At 31.5% G+C, this 21,630-nt stretch overlaps 1 protein-coding gene across 1 annotated transcript; it reads left to right on the forward strand.

Moving 5' to 3' along the window:
- Positions 1–1,952: 1,952 nt before the first annotated feature.
- On the forward strand, positions 1,953–3,503 carry LOC141678957 (putative membrane-associated kinase regulator 1). Its single transcript, XM_074485421.1, has one exon. The coding sequence runs from the start codon at positions 2,103–2,105 to the stop codon at positions 3,150–3,152; it is 1,050 nt and encodes a 349-aa protein (XP_074341522.1). The 5' UTR covers positions 1,953–2,102; the 3' UTR covers positions 3,153–3,503.
- Positions 3,504–21,630: the final 18,127 nt, after the last annotated feature.

Here is a 21,630-nt window from a genome sequence, read left to right on the forward strand (position 1 = left end):
TTTGACGTAAAAAGCACGTGAGACGGTGAGAGAGCTACTCTGCATAAATCTAACAGCATACAAATAAAAAAAGAAGGCGAGAGAGAGAGAGCTGGATATTCGTAATAAATAATACAGCGTCAGAAAAAGGGCAGAAAGTGACTTTTCCAACTCCCATGTGCCTGCCTGCCCGCCCCTTCCACAGTTTCAGATGTTACTCGATGCTCAGTTTTACAAACACCCGTACACTTCCTTTCATTTCAACTTTATCTACCTCTAATTCTCAACTTTATCACGTTTGGACATCTTTCACGGGATTTAAAACTTCAAATTTTGTTATATTATTTAAAAAAATTCTTCAATAATAATGTAAATAGTGATCTAAATTTGGATTGGTAAATATTACTCATATAAATTTGGATCACCAAATTCAAATTTACTTTAATATAAAATAATAATTTTATGATTTTTATAATTTTAATTTATTAGATTTAAAATTAATTTATAATCAATTAATGAATATTAATGATATTTTAGATGTTAATTAATGATATTAATATATTTTTACTTAATTTAGTTAATAATTTTAATATTTTTTAAGTGTAGTAAAAAAAAAATTTGATTTGATTAATTTATTAGATATAATATAAATAGTTATTCATGTTTAAATATAAAATTTAACAATAAAGAGTTTAATATAATATTTACGTATTATAATATGTAAAAATTAATTTGGATTCCGTTATTGGAGTTCATTAAAATTTTGTATTAGAATTTGAATTAGCGGGTGATCTAAATTTTAATTTTTAGATCAAAACTATTAAATATGGACTTATTAGTCATTTGCTTTATCTAGTGTGCATGTGTAAAACGCTCCAATTTTGAATTTGATTCATTTTCATTGATACTTTTGTTATAAATATAGGAGTCTATTATTATTATAAAACATAATTTAATTAAAATAAGCTAAATTATAAAATTTTGTAAATATCATAAAAAAATTGCAAGTTCTTGATTAAATTAAATGACCCCAATTACGGTAACGCGTTTGTTATTAGTTGAAGTTTTTATGAAGAATTTCTTATGAAAAAAAATTCACTACGCAAAATTTATGAAATATGTAGTCAAAATAATTTTTGTTATAAATCTAAAATATTCGGTAGAACATCTATACATTAATATTTATTAGACAAATAATATCGTCATATAAATACTTTTTTATTACCAACCAAATAAAAATAATGTATTTTTAACTAAAATAATTAAATAATATTAATTATTCTCTTCGTACCTTTTTAATTGTTACATTTAGAAAAAAATGTTCCTAAAAATAATTGACTCATTTTCTATTTCAATACACTATTTTATAATGGTTTTTCCATATCTACCCCTCTATTTCTATTTTTAATATTTGATTTTATAACTAATACACATATATCTTACTCAATATTTAATATAATAATTAGGGGTATACATAAAAATAAGCTACATAATTTAATTTTTCATAATATATATATTTTTTGCAAACATGACAACTAAAAAAATACGTAATAAATACTAACTCAATTTTTTATTTGTCGTTTTAACTTTTGCACACATTTTAATATATTAACCGACTAGCTAAAATTATCATTTGTAAAATTTTCTATTTATAAATAAAAGTAGATAACTTATATTTTAATTTATAAAAAAAATTGAAAATCATATTTCTAAATAGCTGGTCAAATCACATTACAAAAGTGGCGACAAATAAAAAAAATTAAAGAGAGTGATAAATAAACGAATATTTGACACCGGGTATATTCATTTTATGGAAATTTAACTGCACGTTAATGTCGTTCTGAGTGGATAAAAGTGACAATTTTTAGTAATTACAAAATCTTTAACTGCATGAGTCTCGAAAGCCAGCTTTGTACCTCGAAAACTGAATCCATAAATTCAAGCATCCATTGATAAGAAGGTAAAAAGGTCCCATTCCCTTGGCAGTACACATGTTCAATCTCCATCCTTCTCTCTATCCTCCCTTCAAATAATAGTATAATGTAGCCTACATCTCTCTCTATCCCTCTCCCAACTCAACACCTAGAGAGAAATCTCTCTCCCTCAAATCAAACAAAAACACAATGGGTAGATCATCAAGAAACCACCACAAAACCCCAAGATCTCAAACCCTACCATCCTCTCCCACACACTCATCCTCCTCCTCAGACTTCGAATTCACCGTCTCAATCTCACCCCGCAAATCAACCACTAATCTCATCCCAGCTGACCAACTCTTCTACAAAGGTCAACTCCTCCCTCTCCATCTCTCTCCTCGTCTCTCTATGGTCCGTACTCTTCTCTTAGCTTCTTCTTCCACTTCTTCCTCCGACACCACCACTACAACTTCTCGTCACTCCACCGCCAGCTCCTCCTCCGACTTCCCTGACTCCCGTGACTCCTCTCGCCGCCCTAGCTCCGTCACCGACGACGACACTTCAAATCCCAACTCCCTCACGCGGCTCCTCAACACCACCCCCATCACACCTACCAAAAAACCAAAGTACTTCTCACTTTCTAGATTCTCTTCCGTGTTTCGCAAGGAACCTAAACTTGCCACCTCAACAACTACCATCACCAACTATGACACCATCCCAAACACTGCACAACACGCAACGGTGAAGCGCGTAAGCTCAACTGCCAAAGAAGTGATACGCAAGTACTTGAAGAAAGTGAAACCCTTGTACGAGAAGCTATCTCAAAAACAAGGCGCATCTAATAAACCAGCCACGTCTACTCACCCTAACCTAAACGGATCTACAACCGAAAATGCGAACTCACGATTAAAAGACAAATCAAGCAACACGATATCGCATTCATTTTCAGGAAACTTAAGGTACCCGAGACGAAAAAGCTGCGTTGCCAGCTGTCCATCTTCGATGCGGAGCTCACCGAATCACTCTGGTGTGCTTTCGAGAACTGCGGTCACAGCGATGAATAAGCAGTTTAGTGGGGGCGCTTCGACGTCGTATAGCTCGGAGGCTTCGTCAATGGAGGAATTACATAGTGCAATTCAAGGTGCGATTGCGCATTGCAAAAATTCGATGAACATTTCAAATAATAGTTGCAGCAGCACTAGTGCTGGCGCTAGCACGAGTACAAGTACGGGCAGAATGACTAGTAATGAGGTTTGAATAAATAAGTGATTTATCAGATTTAATTTCTAACAAAGACTTATGTTAATTTGAAATGTGTAATTTTGTACGGGATTTAGCTTTAATTATTTGGCTAATTAAGTGTGTAGCTAGTAGATTAAAGTTGATGATTATTAATAAGTGGGATTAGAGTAATTTGTAATGCAAGTGGGGCAGGGAGGATTGGATAATTGCATGTGAAGTAAATGTGGAATTTAGTTATTTGGAATTTTGTTGCTGGGTTTCATCCAGGACCCTATTGTATTGGAAGTTGAAACTATGACTCTTTGTCTATTGTGAACTCACTCTGATTTAGACTCTCGAAAATTTAAAGATTCGTGTTAGCTTTTTCGACCGTTGGTTTTTTTTTTGTTTTGTTCTATGTTATCATTTACCTTGTGTTTTTTATACCGCTCAGTAGATAACTTTATGATTGTTTTCTACTTACACGTCATGTTCAATTGATCATGTAGGAAGTTTTAAAAATAGATCTGGTTAAAATGATTTATACGAAATAAAACATGATGTAAGCTTAAATTAATGAAATTTTAATAACTCGTTTTGGATTACTTTATAATTTAACACGTAATTTTTAAGTTTATCTCAGCAAAAAAGTTGAATTACCAATTGAATCAGGTATTCCTGCTAAATTCTTCTTATTTCCTTGATAAAATTATACTCTCCTTAAAATTGCTTCATCGTCTCATTTTACTGTCTGTATTTTTAAATTTTGACCCTTTTTAAACTAATAATTATGTATATCTTAGAGAAAAAATTATTTATCTGAACTAAACAATCATACATTTAACAAAAAATTTGGGTTTTGACGGTCGACCCCCCGAAACTGGAGTTCTAACCCCCACTTCTCCATTATTCAACTTTCATCCATCAATCGATTAAGCCCACTTCGCTCTCCCATCTCTTCTTTATTTATTTATCATTTTCTCAATAAAACCAAGATCTAATTCTTTTCGGGTGAGATCTTGTCGAGTACTCTGTTATCAAGATTGTTAGTCGTGCCCATCTTTTTGGGATGTTAGTGTTTTATGTTATGATATTATTTTGTGTTTTGTTGCTGGTTTTGGCCGCTCTAAAAAGGATTTATATGATATTTTTTTGAGATCCGTAAGGCTTGTATCAGATCTGAGACGGTGGTAGATATCGCAAAATCTCACCTTTCACAATAAAAAAAGTGTTTGTATTTTAGGGGTTTTTGTTGCTCTAATATCGATTGATATAATTAATAGTTCTGAAAATTGGGCTACTGATGCTTATGTGAAGGTTAATTGTGTTACTACTAATTTCGGAATTGATGTAGGTTTAAAGAATTTGAATATTCTATGCGTTAAACAATCTCAAAACAAAACAGCTATTTGGTTACCTTGATTTTTATTTCACAATCAGGTTGTAGTTGACAGTTCGGGAGTTTGTTATAGCTGGGGTTCAACGTTTTAATGAATTCTTCTTTTTGTTCGTAAAAAAAACAATCATACATTTTATTTATAAAGTAAATAAATTAATTGGACTCAATATTATTTGTAAAATAAATAAATTAATTGGACTGAATATCATTTGGACTCAATACATTTAATCAAAGTTGACCATTTGACTTGGTAATATCAATTATCAAGAGGACCAGCTGTTTGTATTAACTACAGTCGTGGTGCATGAGAATCTTTCATGTGGCCTTGGGCCTTGGCTATATTATTGGGGTACTAGATAGTACATATGCGATGCATAGTTTTTATATATTAAAATTGTCAAATTTTAATCTTAGTATAAAATAATTTTAAATGATATTAATGATATAATGAATAATATATATAGGATATTAGAAATGTTAGAGTGTCCGATTATCAAAATCATATATTAAATGCTAATATCATATGTAAGGTACATATTTAGTAAATTTCTTAATAATGATCTTAGGTCTGTATATATAAATATACACCTACAAATTATAATATGATAAATATAATATCATATTATTCAAGATTTTTTTTTATAAATATAGGATAACTAGCCCTACTTAGGTTGAATTTATTAATTGTATAAAACACTTAAGTTGACGAGAAAAATAATAAAAGGATAAAAAAATAATTTGTGAATTAAGAAACTATTTGTTAGCTACATGCTACCGCGGTAACATGCTACCCACAGTAAATGTTATTGATTCTCGAGTTTAGTTCACATGAATTATAATCCGAACATGATCTTAGATCATGTATTTGTATTTAGGTTAGCTATTTAATAATTTAAAATAAAAATTTCACCGGGTACGTAATTCGTTCTTTATATTTTAAAATATCATATCATTCTCATTAATCATTATTCACATCAAATAATTTAATAAAAAAGTAGTTAAAAATAACGTAAGTAATAAAAAAATCGTGACACATCAATTTTGACGATATAAATTGTCTCTTTAATATCAATATAGACAGATTTTTAATGAGTGGGTGTTTGTTTTATCATATATTTGAATAATATTCATGATAATAAGTTATATAATATAAAATTAGACCAATAAATTGTTAACAAATGACGAAAAATACAATTAACTAAAAAATATGAAAAATGAGGATGAGAAAAAAATCTATACTAGTACTAAAAAAGAGACCGCTAACATTATCGAATGTGTAAAACCTTACTAATAGCATAACAACTAATATGGAAGATGATATAAATAATTTAAGAAAGACTTGATATAATAAATCAAATAAAGATAATATCAACGCTCTCTGTTAGTATTAGTGCAGATGAATAGTAATTTAAATTAGCTAGTGTGTATTTTAATATATATTTGTATAATTTTAATCATAGTATGTTGCTAAACAATAAAGTAAAAAATTAAATAAATTGATAAGCATTGATAAAAAAATAAAATAAACTTCAATAATTCTGGACTATTTTAATTGGGGATATTGATATAAATACATGAAGTTCAATATTATTGATTATGAGTCTATGAAAATATGTCACGTGATATTTTAAAATAATTTTAAAAATTAATTTTAAATACCTAAAATTAGTCCTAAATGAACGGAATCTTAATTGAAAGGAGACTAGGCTAATGTTGCAAAGAGCAGGAAGCTTCGTACGAGCACTGGAATATAATCGTTTTTTGTGCCTCAATAAATTGCAAGGATCAGGAGGGTCAAGAGTCTCTTCACTGTTTTTGGGGTATCTACCAGAATCCCGTTGTTTTTTGGATGTCTTTTCATCTTATATACGAAATAGACGTGTCACAGTGACAAGACTTAGACACGAAAATTTTATATTTATTTCTGTTTTTTAGTATATGACATAAAAATACATAAACACCAAAATATAAGATCGAGATTTAGTGTCGATTTTGTATTTTCCCTTCGAGTGTACGATATGACATAAATAATATTATAATTAAATATTAATATTTATAATGAATATATTATATTTATAATAGATATATGCATATTTATTTTTAAAATAATTACTTAATTTTATAATATGTATATAAGTGTGATATAAATATATATTTTAAATATATTTAGTAAAAAAATTACCTAAAAATCTTACATTTTATATATTTTTTTAATTAATATTAAATTTCAATTTTACACGAAAAACACGACACGAAATGACACAAACACGAAAGTACACGAACCGTAAACAAGTCGTTTTATGTTTGACCTTAAGTACACAAAACACAAAAATAGATACGACACAAATGAATTGCCAAGTCTACATATAATAGAATAGAATTTTGTCATAGTCCTTTGTTTTAATTTACATGTCCGCTTTTAAAAACTTATACATATTAAGAAAAATGAATGTTAATAAAAAATTTGTATTAATTGCATTAAATGAATGTAATATGCTGGATATGGTGAATCTTGGAAATAAAAATTTGAAATATATGAAATAGAGTTGAATTTGAAATCATAAACTTATATTAAAAGTTGGAGTGAATAACTATTTTGAAACAATTTTTTTTTCTCTAAAGTAAACATGTAATTTAAATGCGAGGGTGTATTTTTTATGCCGACCACATCACAGTTTTTTAAAATTTATTAACAGTTTTTCCAAAAATATGGACATGATTTATTTAAAAAACATTTTTTGGGTCAGGTACGTAAATTGTATAGTAATTATTTATTCAAAGTTTAGTAATGAAGTAAACAGGTGCCAAGAAGATAAAAACTCAAGTTGGTGCCAACACCTCTCCAGAGTAGCGGTATCTTCGTTCGCCTGTCCGGAAAAAAATGATACTGACTTGATTCTCTACATATTTTGAGTGGAAAACACATTTCTATTAAATTTAAAATTAAAATCCCTTGTTACCCATCTCCAGCGTACATTGTGGTAGAGTGGCAGTAGATCTACAAAGTTTGGAGTGTACTAGAACGAAAATAATGTTCAGTTTCCCCAAATTAGCATGCAACTCATGTGGGCGAATTCATAATTATTTCACCCCAGCCAGTCAAAAGTCAAAACCATCTGCATAACTATCTTTGTTTTTTTCTCTCCAAATATCTAATCTAATTGTCACTGCATTCAATCTAATGTAGCTGCTGCCGGGTCTACCAAATGATGAAGATAGAAAATGTACGTAGCACTAGTCCCATTCCTCTCATTTTTATTTGGGGTCATTTTAAGTCAATGTGGACCAAATTATAAAACTATCTTCAACCAATTTTCATAACTTCTGTATTTGGAAAAACAGTGGCTGCTGAATGCCTGGGACATGTTATTATCTTCATACTGTACCACATGGTCCCTGCTACCAAACGGTGGGTGGGTCCGCTCATTTAATCAAAGGGGGCTAATTCCTTGAAATTTAGGCTAGGTGATTTTAAATAATAATTTTTTTGCTAAGATTATAATTTAGCTTTCTTAAGGTGATAGAATTCAAGAAGCTAGTTATAGGAAATAAAATGTGATTCGTGCCCAACTTGTTTGTGTTTCTAATTTCTGTACTTCCTGCCTGGGGTAGTGTGTGCGTAAATATCTATCTCCATGGTTTCTATCACTTTCGGCTGGTCTACTAGAGCTAGCTGTGGCCGGTGGGTGCGGCATAATTTTGTTTTAATTAAGCGCTATTCATTGTTTTTTAATGAAGGGAAAGAACAAGGAATTTTCCATCGAGCATTAGCTAAAATGGATAGATAAATTATTATTATCAAATTTTTTATTAAATCCCTAAAATCATTTACTCCACTCGTATTAGCTATATCGATTACTTAAATTCAACAACAGTATGCTATATATATTTTCAAAATATTTCATATATATGGAAATTTCACATGTTAAATTAAATTTAAATATTTAAATAAATACAAGTAAAAATATAATATTTATTTAATGAAAAAATGTTGAATATATATTTATATAATTATAATAAAACACTTATATGTGTTAAAAAATATATACTTATATATATAATAAAATTTTATATTTATTTTATATTATATTTTATTATATTAGATTAGATTTATTAATATTTTTATAAATATGTAATGTTTCTTAAAATAATTAATAAAATTGGTCAATAAAAAATCATATTTTAACACTTAAAATAACATAAAGTTAAAATATTAAATATGAAATAAAAAATTTAACACACATATATATATAATATAAATATAATATGAATATATGTTTGTATTGATGTGCAAAGTTAGGTTCAAATAAAGTAGAAAGTTGACACAAAACTCACGTGGCTAAATTTTTTGCTAACAAGTATATGATTGAAGTAATATATATTTTAGCTAATATATATATAACTCTGCTATCTAGAATTTTTAGCTAATATGCCCACATCTTGTCGTTCAGGTTTTTGATTCTATTCTTACTTAAACATCGAGTGCTATTTATGTAAAGTATTGCTTTTTTCTCTTCAGTACAATTTATTTTTAGTTTTGATATGAGAATTGAGAATTCTCTAACGTAGCGTTTAAGGATTATCCATGACTTGTATAGCCCAGAGCGAGTACTGTATTTCTTTTATATACCGATACCTCAAATCTAAAACCAATAGCACATGTTTCTTAAGTTAACAATTTTAAGTCTCCTCGTTGGGATAATCAAATTTTGCCGTACTCTTTTTTACTATTAATTAATATCATTGTAAATGTCATTTTTTAATTAATAGTAGCTACTAATTAATTAAGACATAGTATCATTATTATGTTTGAAACAAAGTTTTTATCTCAAAAAAATTAATCACCGTGAATTATTAATTTATTAAATTTTTATTTACATGGCTGTTCTGACACACTATCTTGACCCTTTAGACTACTATGAGTCTATGACTTGTACAAAAATAAATTCATTAAAAACCGGGACCCTTAAAATAAATATTTAAACTATCCCTTTAGACTATTATAACTTATACAAGTATAAATTCATTAACAAATTGTAGACGTTATTTTTTTTTCAAACATTCGCGGATACAAATTAGTTAATAACAACATATAAATCAATTTTCACCATCCTATACTCCCTCTGCGTTTAATAATTTTACTCATCAAAAGAAATTTTTTAAATTAATATTTATAGATGTGGTCAAAACTGGGAGTAAGTTTTAACTGGATCATTGGGAGCAAAAAAATTAGCACAATTGTTGAGAAGGCCATCATAATAAATTTTTGGAAATAATTTCTATTTAACATATGTCAAACTATAAAGAAATATAAATTTTATTTTCCAAAATTAGTGCTACAGACTCCAGAGGATCTCCTATCATGAAATAGTAAGAAAATAAATTAACCAGACATTATTAATATGCATTTAATAATATCAATATCATATTCACTAAAATATCATTCTAAACTTGTAATTGTAATATGACGAACGTGGTTCGTATCAATGAGGAAATATTTTATAAATCTAAATCTTGATGCCTCGCACTTTGTTGAAAGAGCAAATACAGTTTTTTCAAAACCGCATTTGACAAACCACAGTCACTGACATCCATTAGAAAATAAACAAAGTACCACCCATTAAAATTAAACAAAGTACCACCAATATATAAACACCCTGTCCTAATGAGAATAGAACAAATCGTCAAAAATACTGAAATAGACCACCATAGAACCAACATATCAAAATATGGTATTCAAAAAAAACAGTAGTGGACTACAGGACTAGCTCCGATTACTTGCAATCTAGTACCTGGCAAAAAATATACTACCATCGAGTGTTAAAAGAACTTATATAATTTACAAAATTGGCATTTAACCTAGTTCTACTACAGAAAGTCTTTGTGCAGTATCCCATATAGATAATCTTCTTTATTATCTCCTAACATTAGCAAAGCAAGAGTAGAAGGGCCATGTTTATTGGTTTCTAGTAGGTCTAGTTACATAGAGGTGGTATATGCATCTCCTGAGAAACCAACTTCCGGCATTTTGTCCAAGAAAAGATATGCACCATTATAATTCTCATTTTATAAAAAGATGCAAACACAACAAAGGACCAATTTTTCAAAATTTGATATTCAGCCAAATTATATGTTATTGACTCCGATATCACAATTTCTATTTCCTTAAAAAAAATTTGCCAACTCGTACAAAGCGTTCGATATTTAAAAGTATGAAGTACCGTATCAAACTCTCCCCTTTATGTACTCAAGGCAAAGGAGAGCTAGGTCCTGCCCTTATAGCTATTATTATCCTATGTACTCCGACACTTCTGTTTAGGCCGCCATACCCATGTCAGACAAGACATTTATTTTGTATCGGATCCTTTGACTAAAATATGGACACTTTGACCAATGTATAAATCAAATATTGGTCACACTTACTAGTCAAAATAAATATGTAAGAAAAAAGAAACAAGCAAGAATGAGATAAAAATACGAAAGATGCCTAATTCGCGAAATTCTTTAAAAAATTTAGTTTAATCTAGGTTCTATTGTTACTTCACTCTAAGATGTCAAACTTATCATTCTTGTTTATTAATAAGATTCGTGTCCCCACTCCCCGTACCCGTGTCCAAAAATAGGACGGTCCCCATGTCCCCGATTTTTAGACTTTTTAACTCCGACACTCGGATATGTGTCATGTCCGACACTCCGTATCCGAGTCAGAGTAATATAGTTAATATCCACCACTGAGACCTAGCCTTTTGCTTAGGCATCTATTGCAGTGTGCACGAAGTACAGACTCATATATCTGTAGCTTTTTGCCGCAGTCCCCTATTCCTTGTGCAATTATAAACTTAGACCAATGGCACAAAAGAATACTAGTAAAACACAAGAATAGATGACAAACTATAACAAGAGTTGGCTAAACTACAAGAAAACAGGACAAAACTGACCGTAAAAAACGGTCGGTTAAGAGGCAACACGGTCGGTTAAAATAGTCATAACCGACCAGAGGGCATGGTCGGTTTTAGCCTCGTCGGTTATGACTTTTGGTCGGGTTTAACCCTCATAACCGACCAACATAGTGGTCGGTTAAGTGCCTGAGCATTTTATTCAAATGTGGGGCCACTGTGTACACGTGGCAACACGTGTGCACACGTGTTGCCACGTCACCTAGTCATAACCGACCGTTGGTGGTCGGTTATGTCTATTTTTAAAAAGTTGACTGGAACTCATAACCGACCCTGGTCAAAGTGTGCACATCGGTCGGTTTTATTTCATAAACTAATTTAAATGTTATAACCGACCGTCTTAAAACCGACCACCCTCTGAGGAGACAATCGGTTTTATGAAGAAGATGGTTGGTTATGTCACCTGACGGTCGGTTTTCGGGGTTTTGTAATGGTCAAAAGTGGTCGGTTATGCCTATTGTCGGTCGGTTTTAAGGTCTGATTTTAAAAAAAATTACAGATTTTCTGCAGTCCCTATACAAAACCAAATCAAACAACCAAACAATATTCACAACCAAACAATATTCACAACCAAATCTCCAATCCAATCAATAACCTATACTACTCAAAATCATTCCACCAAACTAGTAAATTTAATGATTAAACAATAATAATTAAATCCAACAAAATCATTTACAAACTCCGATAACCGGAGGATCAAACCATATCATTACATAATAAGCAATCTTAAATAACTGACAAAGTATCAAACCATAACGTATTAAATTTACATCCCATGACCATCAAAGTAGCAAATTACAATAGTCTTAAAACCGATCAATGTAAACCAATTCGATAAATCAACATCGGACGATCCACCGCCATCACCGCTGTAATACCCCAGTCCCACATCGAGGAGATTTGGGATTTCTCTTTAGTTTATAAGACAAAGTACTACTATTATGTGCACCAACAAATCATGATCTTTTGGGGGCCTGTGGTGGGCTAGTCGTTACCCAAGTTGGCTGCATTTGGGACAGTAGGCTTCGACTTATTTCGGACTCGTAATCGGGACTTAACCCGGTTTTCGAAAATGGCTCGGGATTTGACCCGGGTTGTCACATATGGTATCAGAGCCGACTCTCGAAAGCTTGATGCGTCAAGTTGCCGGAGGTGGGGACATGAAGGCTGGTGGTATTATCCCACAATGGCAAGAGGTCCGGAGGTGGGGACATGAAGCCAGCCGATATTATCCCACAATGGCTAGAGAGGTACGATCTTGGTCCTATGGGCTGTCTGTTCGGGCCTGACGAGGACATCAGGAGTTTAAGTGGGGGAGTTTGTAACACCCCAGTCCCACATCGAGGAGATTTGGGATTTCTCTTTAGTTTATAAGACAAAGTACCACTACTATGTGCACCAACAAATCATGATCTTTTGGGGCCTGTGGTGGGCTAGTCGTTACCCAAGTTGGCTGCATTTGGGACAGTAGGCTTCGGCTTATTTCGAACTCGTAATCGGGACTTGACCCGGTTTTCGAAAAAGGCTCGGGATTTGACCCGGGTTGTCACAACCGCCGCCATCATCAAAGTCCTCATCATCGGAGACCTCATCCTCGGACGTGTAATCCTTATCGACTTCCATAGCACGCCGATTGTTTTCCTAGAGTAACAAGTCTAATTAAACTAGTTATAAAGAAGAAACAAAATTTACATGTGAATGAAAACAAATAAATAAACAAGAAGGTAAAAAATTATACCTCCGCAACACGAGCTTCCGTCTTTTGGATGATATCTTCAATCAAGGAGCCCACGATATGCACGATCTCGCCACCGATAAGGCAATTCCATTGCAACCTTTGGCTAGGATCGGAGGATGGATCCGAGGCCTCGAGAGCGGTACGTGCGAATGTAGCTATCTCCTCATCGGAAAGTTGGCGAACAAACCGATTTGGATTAGCACGGATCTCCGTAAGCACATTCCTCATGATGGTAAGATGTACATTGTCGGGAATGGCTTCACGTTGTCTCAGAGCGGATGAGGATGAGCCGGCTTCATTCCGTGTGGAATCTAGGTACTGGGTATCAAGTGTAGGCAAGAGATCGGTGGCCCGAGTATTGGGGAACCCCACCACATAATTCTTTTTCGGCCTTGTACCTTGGAGGACCTCCAAGACTTCCATCCACCAATACCACGGCTCATCCCGATCACCCGTTTGTGTAACCTCCACGGGCATGCGCTCGAGAATGGCGGCATATCGTTCCTACAAATTCATTTAAAACAATTAACGATGCATTTAAAATCAAATAAAAATGCATATAAAATCACATATAAAAATGCATTTAAAATCACATAAATACATATAAAATCACTTATTAACGATGCATTTAAAATCACATAAAAATACATATAAAATCACATATAAAAATGCATTTAAAATCACATAAATACATATAAAATCACATATTAATGATGCATTTAAAATCACATAAAAATGCATATAAAATCATATAAAAATGCATTTAAAATCACATAAAAATACATATAAATTCACTTATTAAACATGCATTTAAAATCACATAAAATGGTCATAAAATCACATAAAAATGCATTTAAAATCACATGAAAATAGATATAAATTCACTTATTAAAGATGCATTTAAAATCACACAAAATGGTCATAAAATCACATAAAAATATATTTAAAATCACATAAAAATACATATAAATTCACTTATTAAAGATGCATTTAAAATCACATAAAATAGTCATAAAATCACATAAAAATACATTTAAAATCACATGAAAATACATATAAATTCACTTATTAAAGATGCATTTAAAATCATATAAAATGGTCATAAAATCACATAAAAATGCATTTAAAATCACATGAAAATACATATAAATTCACTTATTAAAGATGCATTTAAAATTACATAAATGGTCATAAAATCACATAAAATGCATTTACCGCAATACGCATGGCGACCGGTGTAGTGTAGACGGGATTTTCCGGATCGGATCCAACTTTCCTATGACATTTATCCCACACCTCGAGTTTCGTCGGCTTTTTCTTATTTTTGTTCGTCATTACCTTTCAAAATATTAAACAAACTTATATTAAATATGTATGTGTGTGAGATGGAATATAATAATATGGTGAACGTGTATGTATGTGTGTGTGATGGAATATAATAATATTACCTCCCGAAATTTATTGAATGACCTTGCACCGGCACTATGCAATCTTTCAACTTGTTGTCGGTTGGCGGATCAACCGATGACCGCTGCAAGTGTCCTTTGTTCTTCTCCCAATACTCCAAAAGGTCCTTCCAAAAAGGAACAGACCAATAAGGCGGCTTCAAAGACAACTTTCTCACGCCCTCCTCCCTTGTTTTTCGCTCCACCCTCTTCTTAAGCTCGTTGAAAGTCCTTTTTATCGTCACTTTAATGTGATCTTCCAAAAATTTTCGGGCCTTTGAACGGCTTTGCCCCTTAAGATGCCTATAATATTGCTAAAATTGCAAAAAAAAATAAAAATAAAGATAAATGCATCATAAAATCAAGAAATAAATGACAATTACAAAAAAAAAAATTGAATTTTAACTTACTTGAAACTCCTCAACTCTTGCATTCAACCAACCCGGGTGACGTTCTTCGATATCGGTATAAGTGTAACGCCCAAAAGGTCACTTCTCCCGAATCATAGCCAAAAGCGTTTTCTTAGCCGTATCATCTTTAATACTATATTTAAACAAAAGAAAATAATAAACATTAACAATTCACATAACAATATTGAACAATGAACCAAAAATATAAACATATAGGAATAATGTAATTTAAAAACTTTTTAACTTACTGTCCATCAGAGATATCAATGCGATATGGCTTCAATGGCGGTTTCTCTCCATATATGCCACTCGAATGTGATCGAGGTCGCCTTCCTCGCCATTCTCGCTCCTCCACATTTGTCATATGCCGAGTCAGATCATTCGGGTCCGAATCCGAATCCGTCGGCTCATCCCGCAAATGCACGCTAGCTTTGTCCTTACCCTTGGCCTTGGCCTTGCCCTTTCCCTTTGTAGTACAAGTGGCTTTGGCCTTCTTCCCCTTATCCTTCTCAACCTCCTTCCCCTTCCCTTTCCTCGCCATTGCCAAAACAACGAGGCTAATCATCATCAACGTCAACAACCAAACAAAAATATCCTAAAATAAACAATAAGAATATATTAGCCAATATGTATTTAAAATCACATTACATCAAAATGTATTTAAAATCATATAAAAAATCACATATTAACTTAAACATTTAAAATCACATAAAAAATGCATATAAACTCACATAAATCACATAAAAATGCATATTAAATCACATTACATATAATTAACTTCGAATCACAAAAATGCATATTAAACGTATCCATTTCGAGTACGGAATGTGTTAACATCAAATTAAAGTTACAAACTAACATTAATAGGCATATAAATGCATATATATATATATCAAATTAAAGTTACAAACTAACATATAAGTGCAATTATCCATTTCGAGTACTTTTATGTGTTAACGAGAGCAAACCCCTAAAAATTAACCCTAAAAATATATTTATACTTCTAAAAAGAGTAAACAAACCGACGAAACACCCAAAAATTATGACTTTAACCTATATTCAACAAATTGACGTAACCGACGAATGTTTTACATGCAAAACTTTACATAAAAACTGAAAAATCAATGAAGTTTGATTTGAAGTGAAACACATCAATTTAAGTGAGAATAATACTTTAACAAACACAAAAAACATATAATTAACTTCGAATCATATATATAAATACAAAAAATACATACACATACACACATATATGCAATCGAGTAAAAAAAGTGCTTAATCGTAAGAAAATCTTACATCCAGAGTGAAACCAGAGGCAATGGGAGATGATTTGGGGCTCCTTCGTGAATTAAACGCCATTGAATCGAAGCTTTTTAGTGAATTAAGTCGGTTTTGAGTGTAATAGAGAGATATAGAGAATAGAGAGATAAAGAAAGAAAGAAAAGAAAAAAGTGAACCGTTTTTTTATTTATAACAGACTTAAAACCGACCGCCTGGTCGGTCGGTTTTATCCTTGAATCATGTACAGCATGCAAAATGACGTCGTTTTGCTAAAGACGGGGTTTTTAATTTTTCACCAAAAAAACCCCGTATTTTTTAGGTGGTCGTTTATGACCCAAAGTGGTCGGTTTTGTACAGTTTAATTTTTTAATTATTTTTTAATTTTGGGGTTTAGGGTTTAGGGTTTAAAAACTCCTAAATTTTAAAAAAATCTTATAAAACATGATTATTATTATTATTTAAATAGCCTAATTTTTGGTACATTTGCTCGTTTATACCGTGTCAGTCCATCCATACGGTTCGATCGTGTGTATTTCATAATTTTTTTTTATTAATTATTTCACTTTTTTAATCAAAATTGCTAATTTTCTTATAAAAACGTATTTGTAATCATTCAAATGTGCTATTTTTTTGTGCATTAACATATTTTGACATGAAGTTAACATCCGTACGGTTCGATCATTAAAAATAAATTTTAAAATTATACTTATAGTATCGAATGGTAAGTTCAACTTATTCTGTCTACCCGACATACTTACTAAAATAATTATATTCCATATGATTTTGATTATAATATTTTTTAAATAGCCTAATTTTTGGTACATTTGTTCATTTTCACCGCGTCAGTCCATTCATACGGTTCGATCATGTGTATTTTATATTTTTCATTTTTTTAATTTTTTTAATTTTTAATTAAATTTGCTAATTTACTTATAAAAACGTAATGGTACTCTTTAAAATGTGCTAATTTTTTGTGTATAAGCATATTTTTACATGAACTTAACATCCGTACGGTTCGATCGTTAAAAATACCTTTTAAAATTATACTTTTCACATCGAATTCATTTTTTTTAATTTTTAATTAAATTTGTTAATTTACTTATAAAAACGTAATGGTACTCGTTCAAAACTTCTAATTTTTTGTGCATAAGCATATTTTGACATGAAGTTAACATCCGTACGGTTTAATCATTGAAAATAAGTATTAAAAATGTACTTTGACCAAGACTGCTGAAACCGACCGAGGTCAAATGTGCAAAGTGGTCGGTTTTATTTCAGAAGCCAATCCAACTTCGATCAATGGTTTCCATCTACAATAATATTTTTTAAAATTAAAAAAACAATATATTTAACAAATAATTTATCATTAATCTCATAATTATTCATGTATTTCATAAAATACACACACACACACTATAATTACAATAAATGAAACTAACTTACAAATTATCTACTACCAAACTTCAATTCTCACAACAAACATTATATAAAAAAATAAAAACATTAAATATATACAACAACATTTAATACATACACCAACAAACACACACACACATTAATTACAAAATATGGAAAGAACTTACAATTTTCTAAAACTCCTCCACTTCAATCCTCAATCACTTGTGTCTTTTTATTATTTTTGCCCAAAATCAAGAAATGAGGGATATTACAAAAGAATTAAAAAAAATAGGACAGTCGATTTTAGGAAGAAGAATAAAACGACACCGTTTTCTCTGTAACGGGTACTTTTTTTGTACTTTAAATTAATTTTTTAATATTCTACAAAACCGACCACCAGATATGGTTGGTTTTAACCTGCAGAATTTGTGGATATAACCGACCACATATAGGTGGTCGGTTTTAAAAGTGACACATCAGCAAAACGGTGTCGTTTTTTCAGTAAAACCGACCACCGGAGGATGGTCGGTTTTATGTGTGCCACGTCATCGATACGGTGTCGTTTAATTGACATATAACCGACCACTGACGTCGGTCGGTTTTAAGGTGACCAAACCGACGTTGGTCGGTTATGTCCGGTCGGTTTTACCCTGCTTTCTTGTAGTGCTACAAAAGCTTTTTACCTTTTAAAAAACCATGGGAAATATTAGTGAACTATGATATTGCATGGATATCCTTGAACAATCCATGAATTAGAATACTGTAAATGCATATATCAGGAATTAAGCCATAGGATTCCATCATGTAATATACGGACAGAGCTTCAACAACATAACCGTTATGGCAAAGTCCATGCAGTAAGATAGAACATGTCATGATATTTAACTTAAGACCTTGGTTTAGCATCTTTTTTATAAAAAAATTGTGCTTCAACATACCTTCCCATATGAAATAACCCTTGCAAGATAGTATTGTAAGCAGTGTTACAGATTTTGGAAATCGGAACTATTCGATTGAGGTACCGATTTATGATTTATCGGACGATTTTTAAAAAATCGGATGATTTATCGGTGATTTATCGGAAATCGGTCAAATCGGACAAATATCTTTGACCGATTTTTGAGCGATTTATCGGCGATTTTTGAAAAATAGGCCGATTTTTATAACAGAGATTGTAAGTTTTAATTGAAGGTGATAAACCTTCTCTGGGCATCTGTTCTAGGAAATGTACTGCTCTGTCTACTTTTAGCTTCTTACAATAACCATTGATCAGAATAGTATATGTATGAGTGTCGGGCAAAATCCCATTACTCCTCATGGTTTCGAGCACTGCTAGTGCTTTATCAACTTCTCCTCGCAAACAATATCCATACATGAATGTATTGTATGTGACATCAGGATATTGACATCTTCGAATCATTAACTCTATTACATTCTCTGCATCTTTTATCCTTCCATCTCTGCCAAGTGCATATACCAATATATTATAGGTATGCACATCTGGAGATATTTTGAGTCTGTCCATATCTTTTAACAATTGCATAGTATCTTTCCATCAATTGAGGTTGCACAGACCTTGAATTAATGAGCTATAGGTGATAACATTTGGTTGAATGCCTTTGTCACTCATTTCAGCAAGAAGACTTAAAATACGATCGACTAATCTGTCTTTGGACAAACTATTAATAATAGTGCTATAAGTTACTATGACCGGCATACAACCTTTCTTCTCCATGTATCTAAACAACATAGAAGCCCCTGATAGTGGAAAAGATAACTATATCAGGCTGAAGCTCTCTACGCATAAGAAGCTTCATAAACAGATGCTAAGCCTCTACGGATTTATCTTGAGACAAAAGGCCCTTGAGCTTGAGGAGAGTTGTGTAAGTAACAGCATCAGGGACAAAGTCGTGCTTAACAATTACGCCAAGTAACGAGAAGCCATAATTAACTCTACTTAAGCGACAACAACAATGAATGACAGAGGTAAAGGTAAATACATCAACAGGAATGCTTAAAAGACACAATTCTCTAAACATAGAGACAACAATAGAGTAATCCTTCATTCGAACAAGAGCCGTTAATATTTGGTTGATTATGCATAACAGGAAGCCAGAGGCTTCATTTGAAGCATTTTATCGAACACAACAAGGACATCATCGACCTTGTTTAAGTTGGGGATGAGACATCGATGATGAAGGATTAGGGTTAGGGTTAGGGTTAGAGTTAAGTTTAGTGGGGAAGTGTGAAAGTGAATGAAATGGAAACAATGTTGTAAAAGTAGCAGTGGTGATATGGTTACCTTGTTGTAGAAATGGAGGAGGGTCAGAACATAAGCAGCATCAAGTAAGGAAAGCTCTTCTCATCATCAACAAATTGTCCTTGTACTCTCTCTTACTTTCCTTTCCGATGATTCACTGTTTTGCTTGGAATTAATCTTCACTCACACCCTAAAAGTAAAAATTTTGTATTTTGTTGTTGCAAACATTACACTACAACTAGGTGTATGTCACACCTGCACGGGATTGGTGTGCCTTCAATTAGCCAGACATGCATTTTCATGATTTAACATGTCCTTTTACTAATTTTTTTTTATATTTTTAATAATTATTTTAATATTAGATAAATATAATTCTAAAATATTTATATATATTTGAATATCTAAAAAGTTACTAATATAAATGAGTATTATGGTGGTATTCGGTTATTACTATCAACTAACTTTAATTATATATTCAAGTTCACTATATATTAGTATAACAATTATGTTTTAAATTTTATTATATTTAATTGATAAATAGCATACCATTTGGGCATGCCTTTTGACAAAAAACATGCCTATAAACATGCTTTTGGGGAGTCCCGTGACAGTTACCCTAACTACAATGGCTAAAGTTTGAATTTTAAATAATTAAATGATGTAATATTGAATTTTTTAGCAGTCGAATTGTAATGTTCGCCGGTTATAGAATTTACACGGAGAAATATAAAATTTAGACCATTTTTTGATTTCGTTGATGCATGTGTATAGATCTCTTAATCGTAGATCTAATACTATTTTTTATTTAATTTTTTCGAGGTGTTTTAGACTTGCCCGAATTTTTCTCAGTTTAAATTTTTCGGTGACCGGATTTTTCTGAGCAAGATTTGGACGACTTTTAAAATCTTTTTAACTGAGGAATTTAATCTGGAAAAAATTAAAAGTTAAATGATCTCAAATACAGAATCTTTAGTTCAGAGACCCAAACAATAAAACAATAATAGTTGTGAGACGATTCAAAATAATTTCCCTATTTAATTTAAATTTTGAAAAATCGAGGTATTCAATTTGGATCGTATGAAATTCTTTAGAGTACGAGTGTATTTAGTTTAGATTTTAGAAATTTTATTAAAATTTCGTGTTATTTAATTTCTATGTCTTTAGTTTAGATTCTAGAAAATTTATTAAAATTTTATGGTATTTAATTTGCATTTTAAAAAATTTATTAGAATTTGATAACATTCGAAAGTTCATGGATTTTGTGTAATTATAAATTGATGGAATTTGGTATTCCAAAATGCTCCAAGGTCAGATATCTCCAATTGATACTTAATGAACTGAACAATCCACATCCAGTTAATGCACTTGAAATAGAAGCTCGTGATTTTGTCAAGCAAGACTGAATGATCTCCTGAATCGAAGCAAAATAACATTTTTTCTAGAATCAATGAGGACATCAGATCCCATGAAGAATGCTACCAAGAGAAAGTCTGTTCAGACTCAATCTACTCAAAAAAGAGAAGATAATCAAGGCAAGAAGTAAAAGAAGACAAAGATAAAGAAGACTTAGATTATCTGTTCAGGCTAGAGGAATAATTCTTTGTAACTTGTAATTTAAGAAATCTGG

This window comes from Apium graveolens, chromosome 8, assembly GCF_009905375.1.
Source record: "Apium graveolens cultivar Ventura chromosome 8, ASM990537v1, whole genome shotgun sequence".
In the NCBI taxonomy this organism is placed as follows: domain Eukaryota; kingdom Viridiplantae; phylum Streptophyta; class Magnoliopsida; order Apiales; family Apiaceae; genus Apium; species Apium graveolens.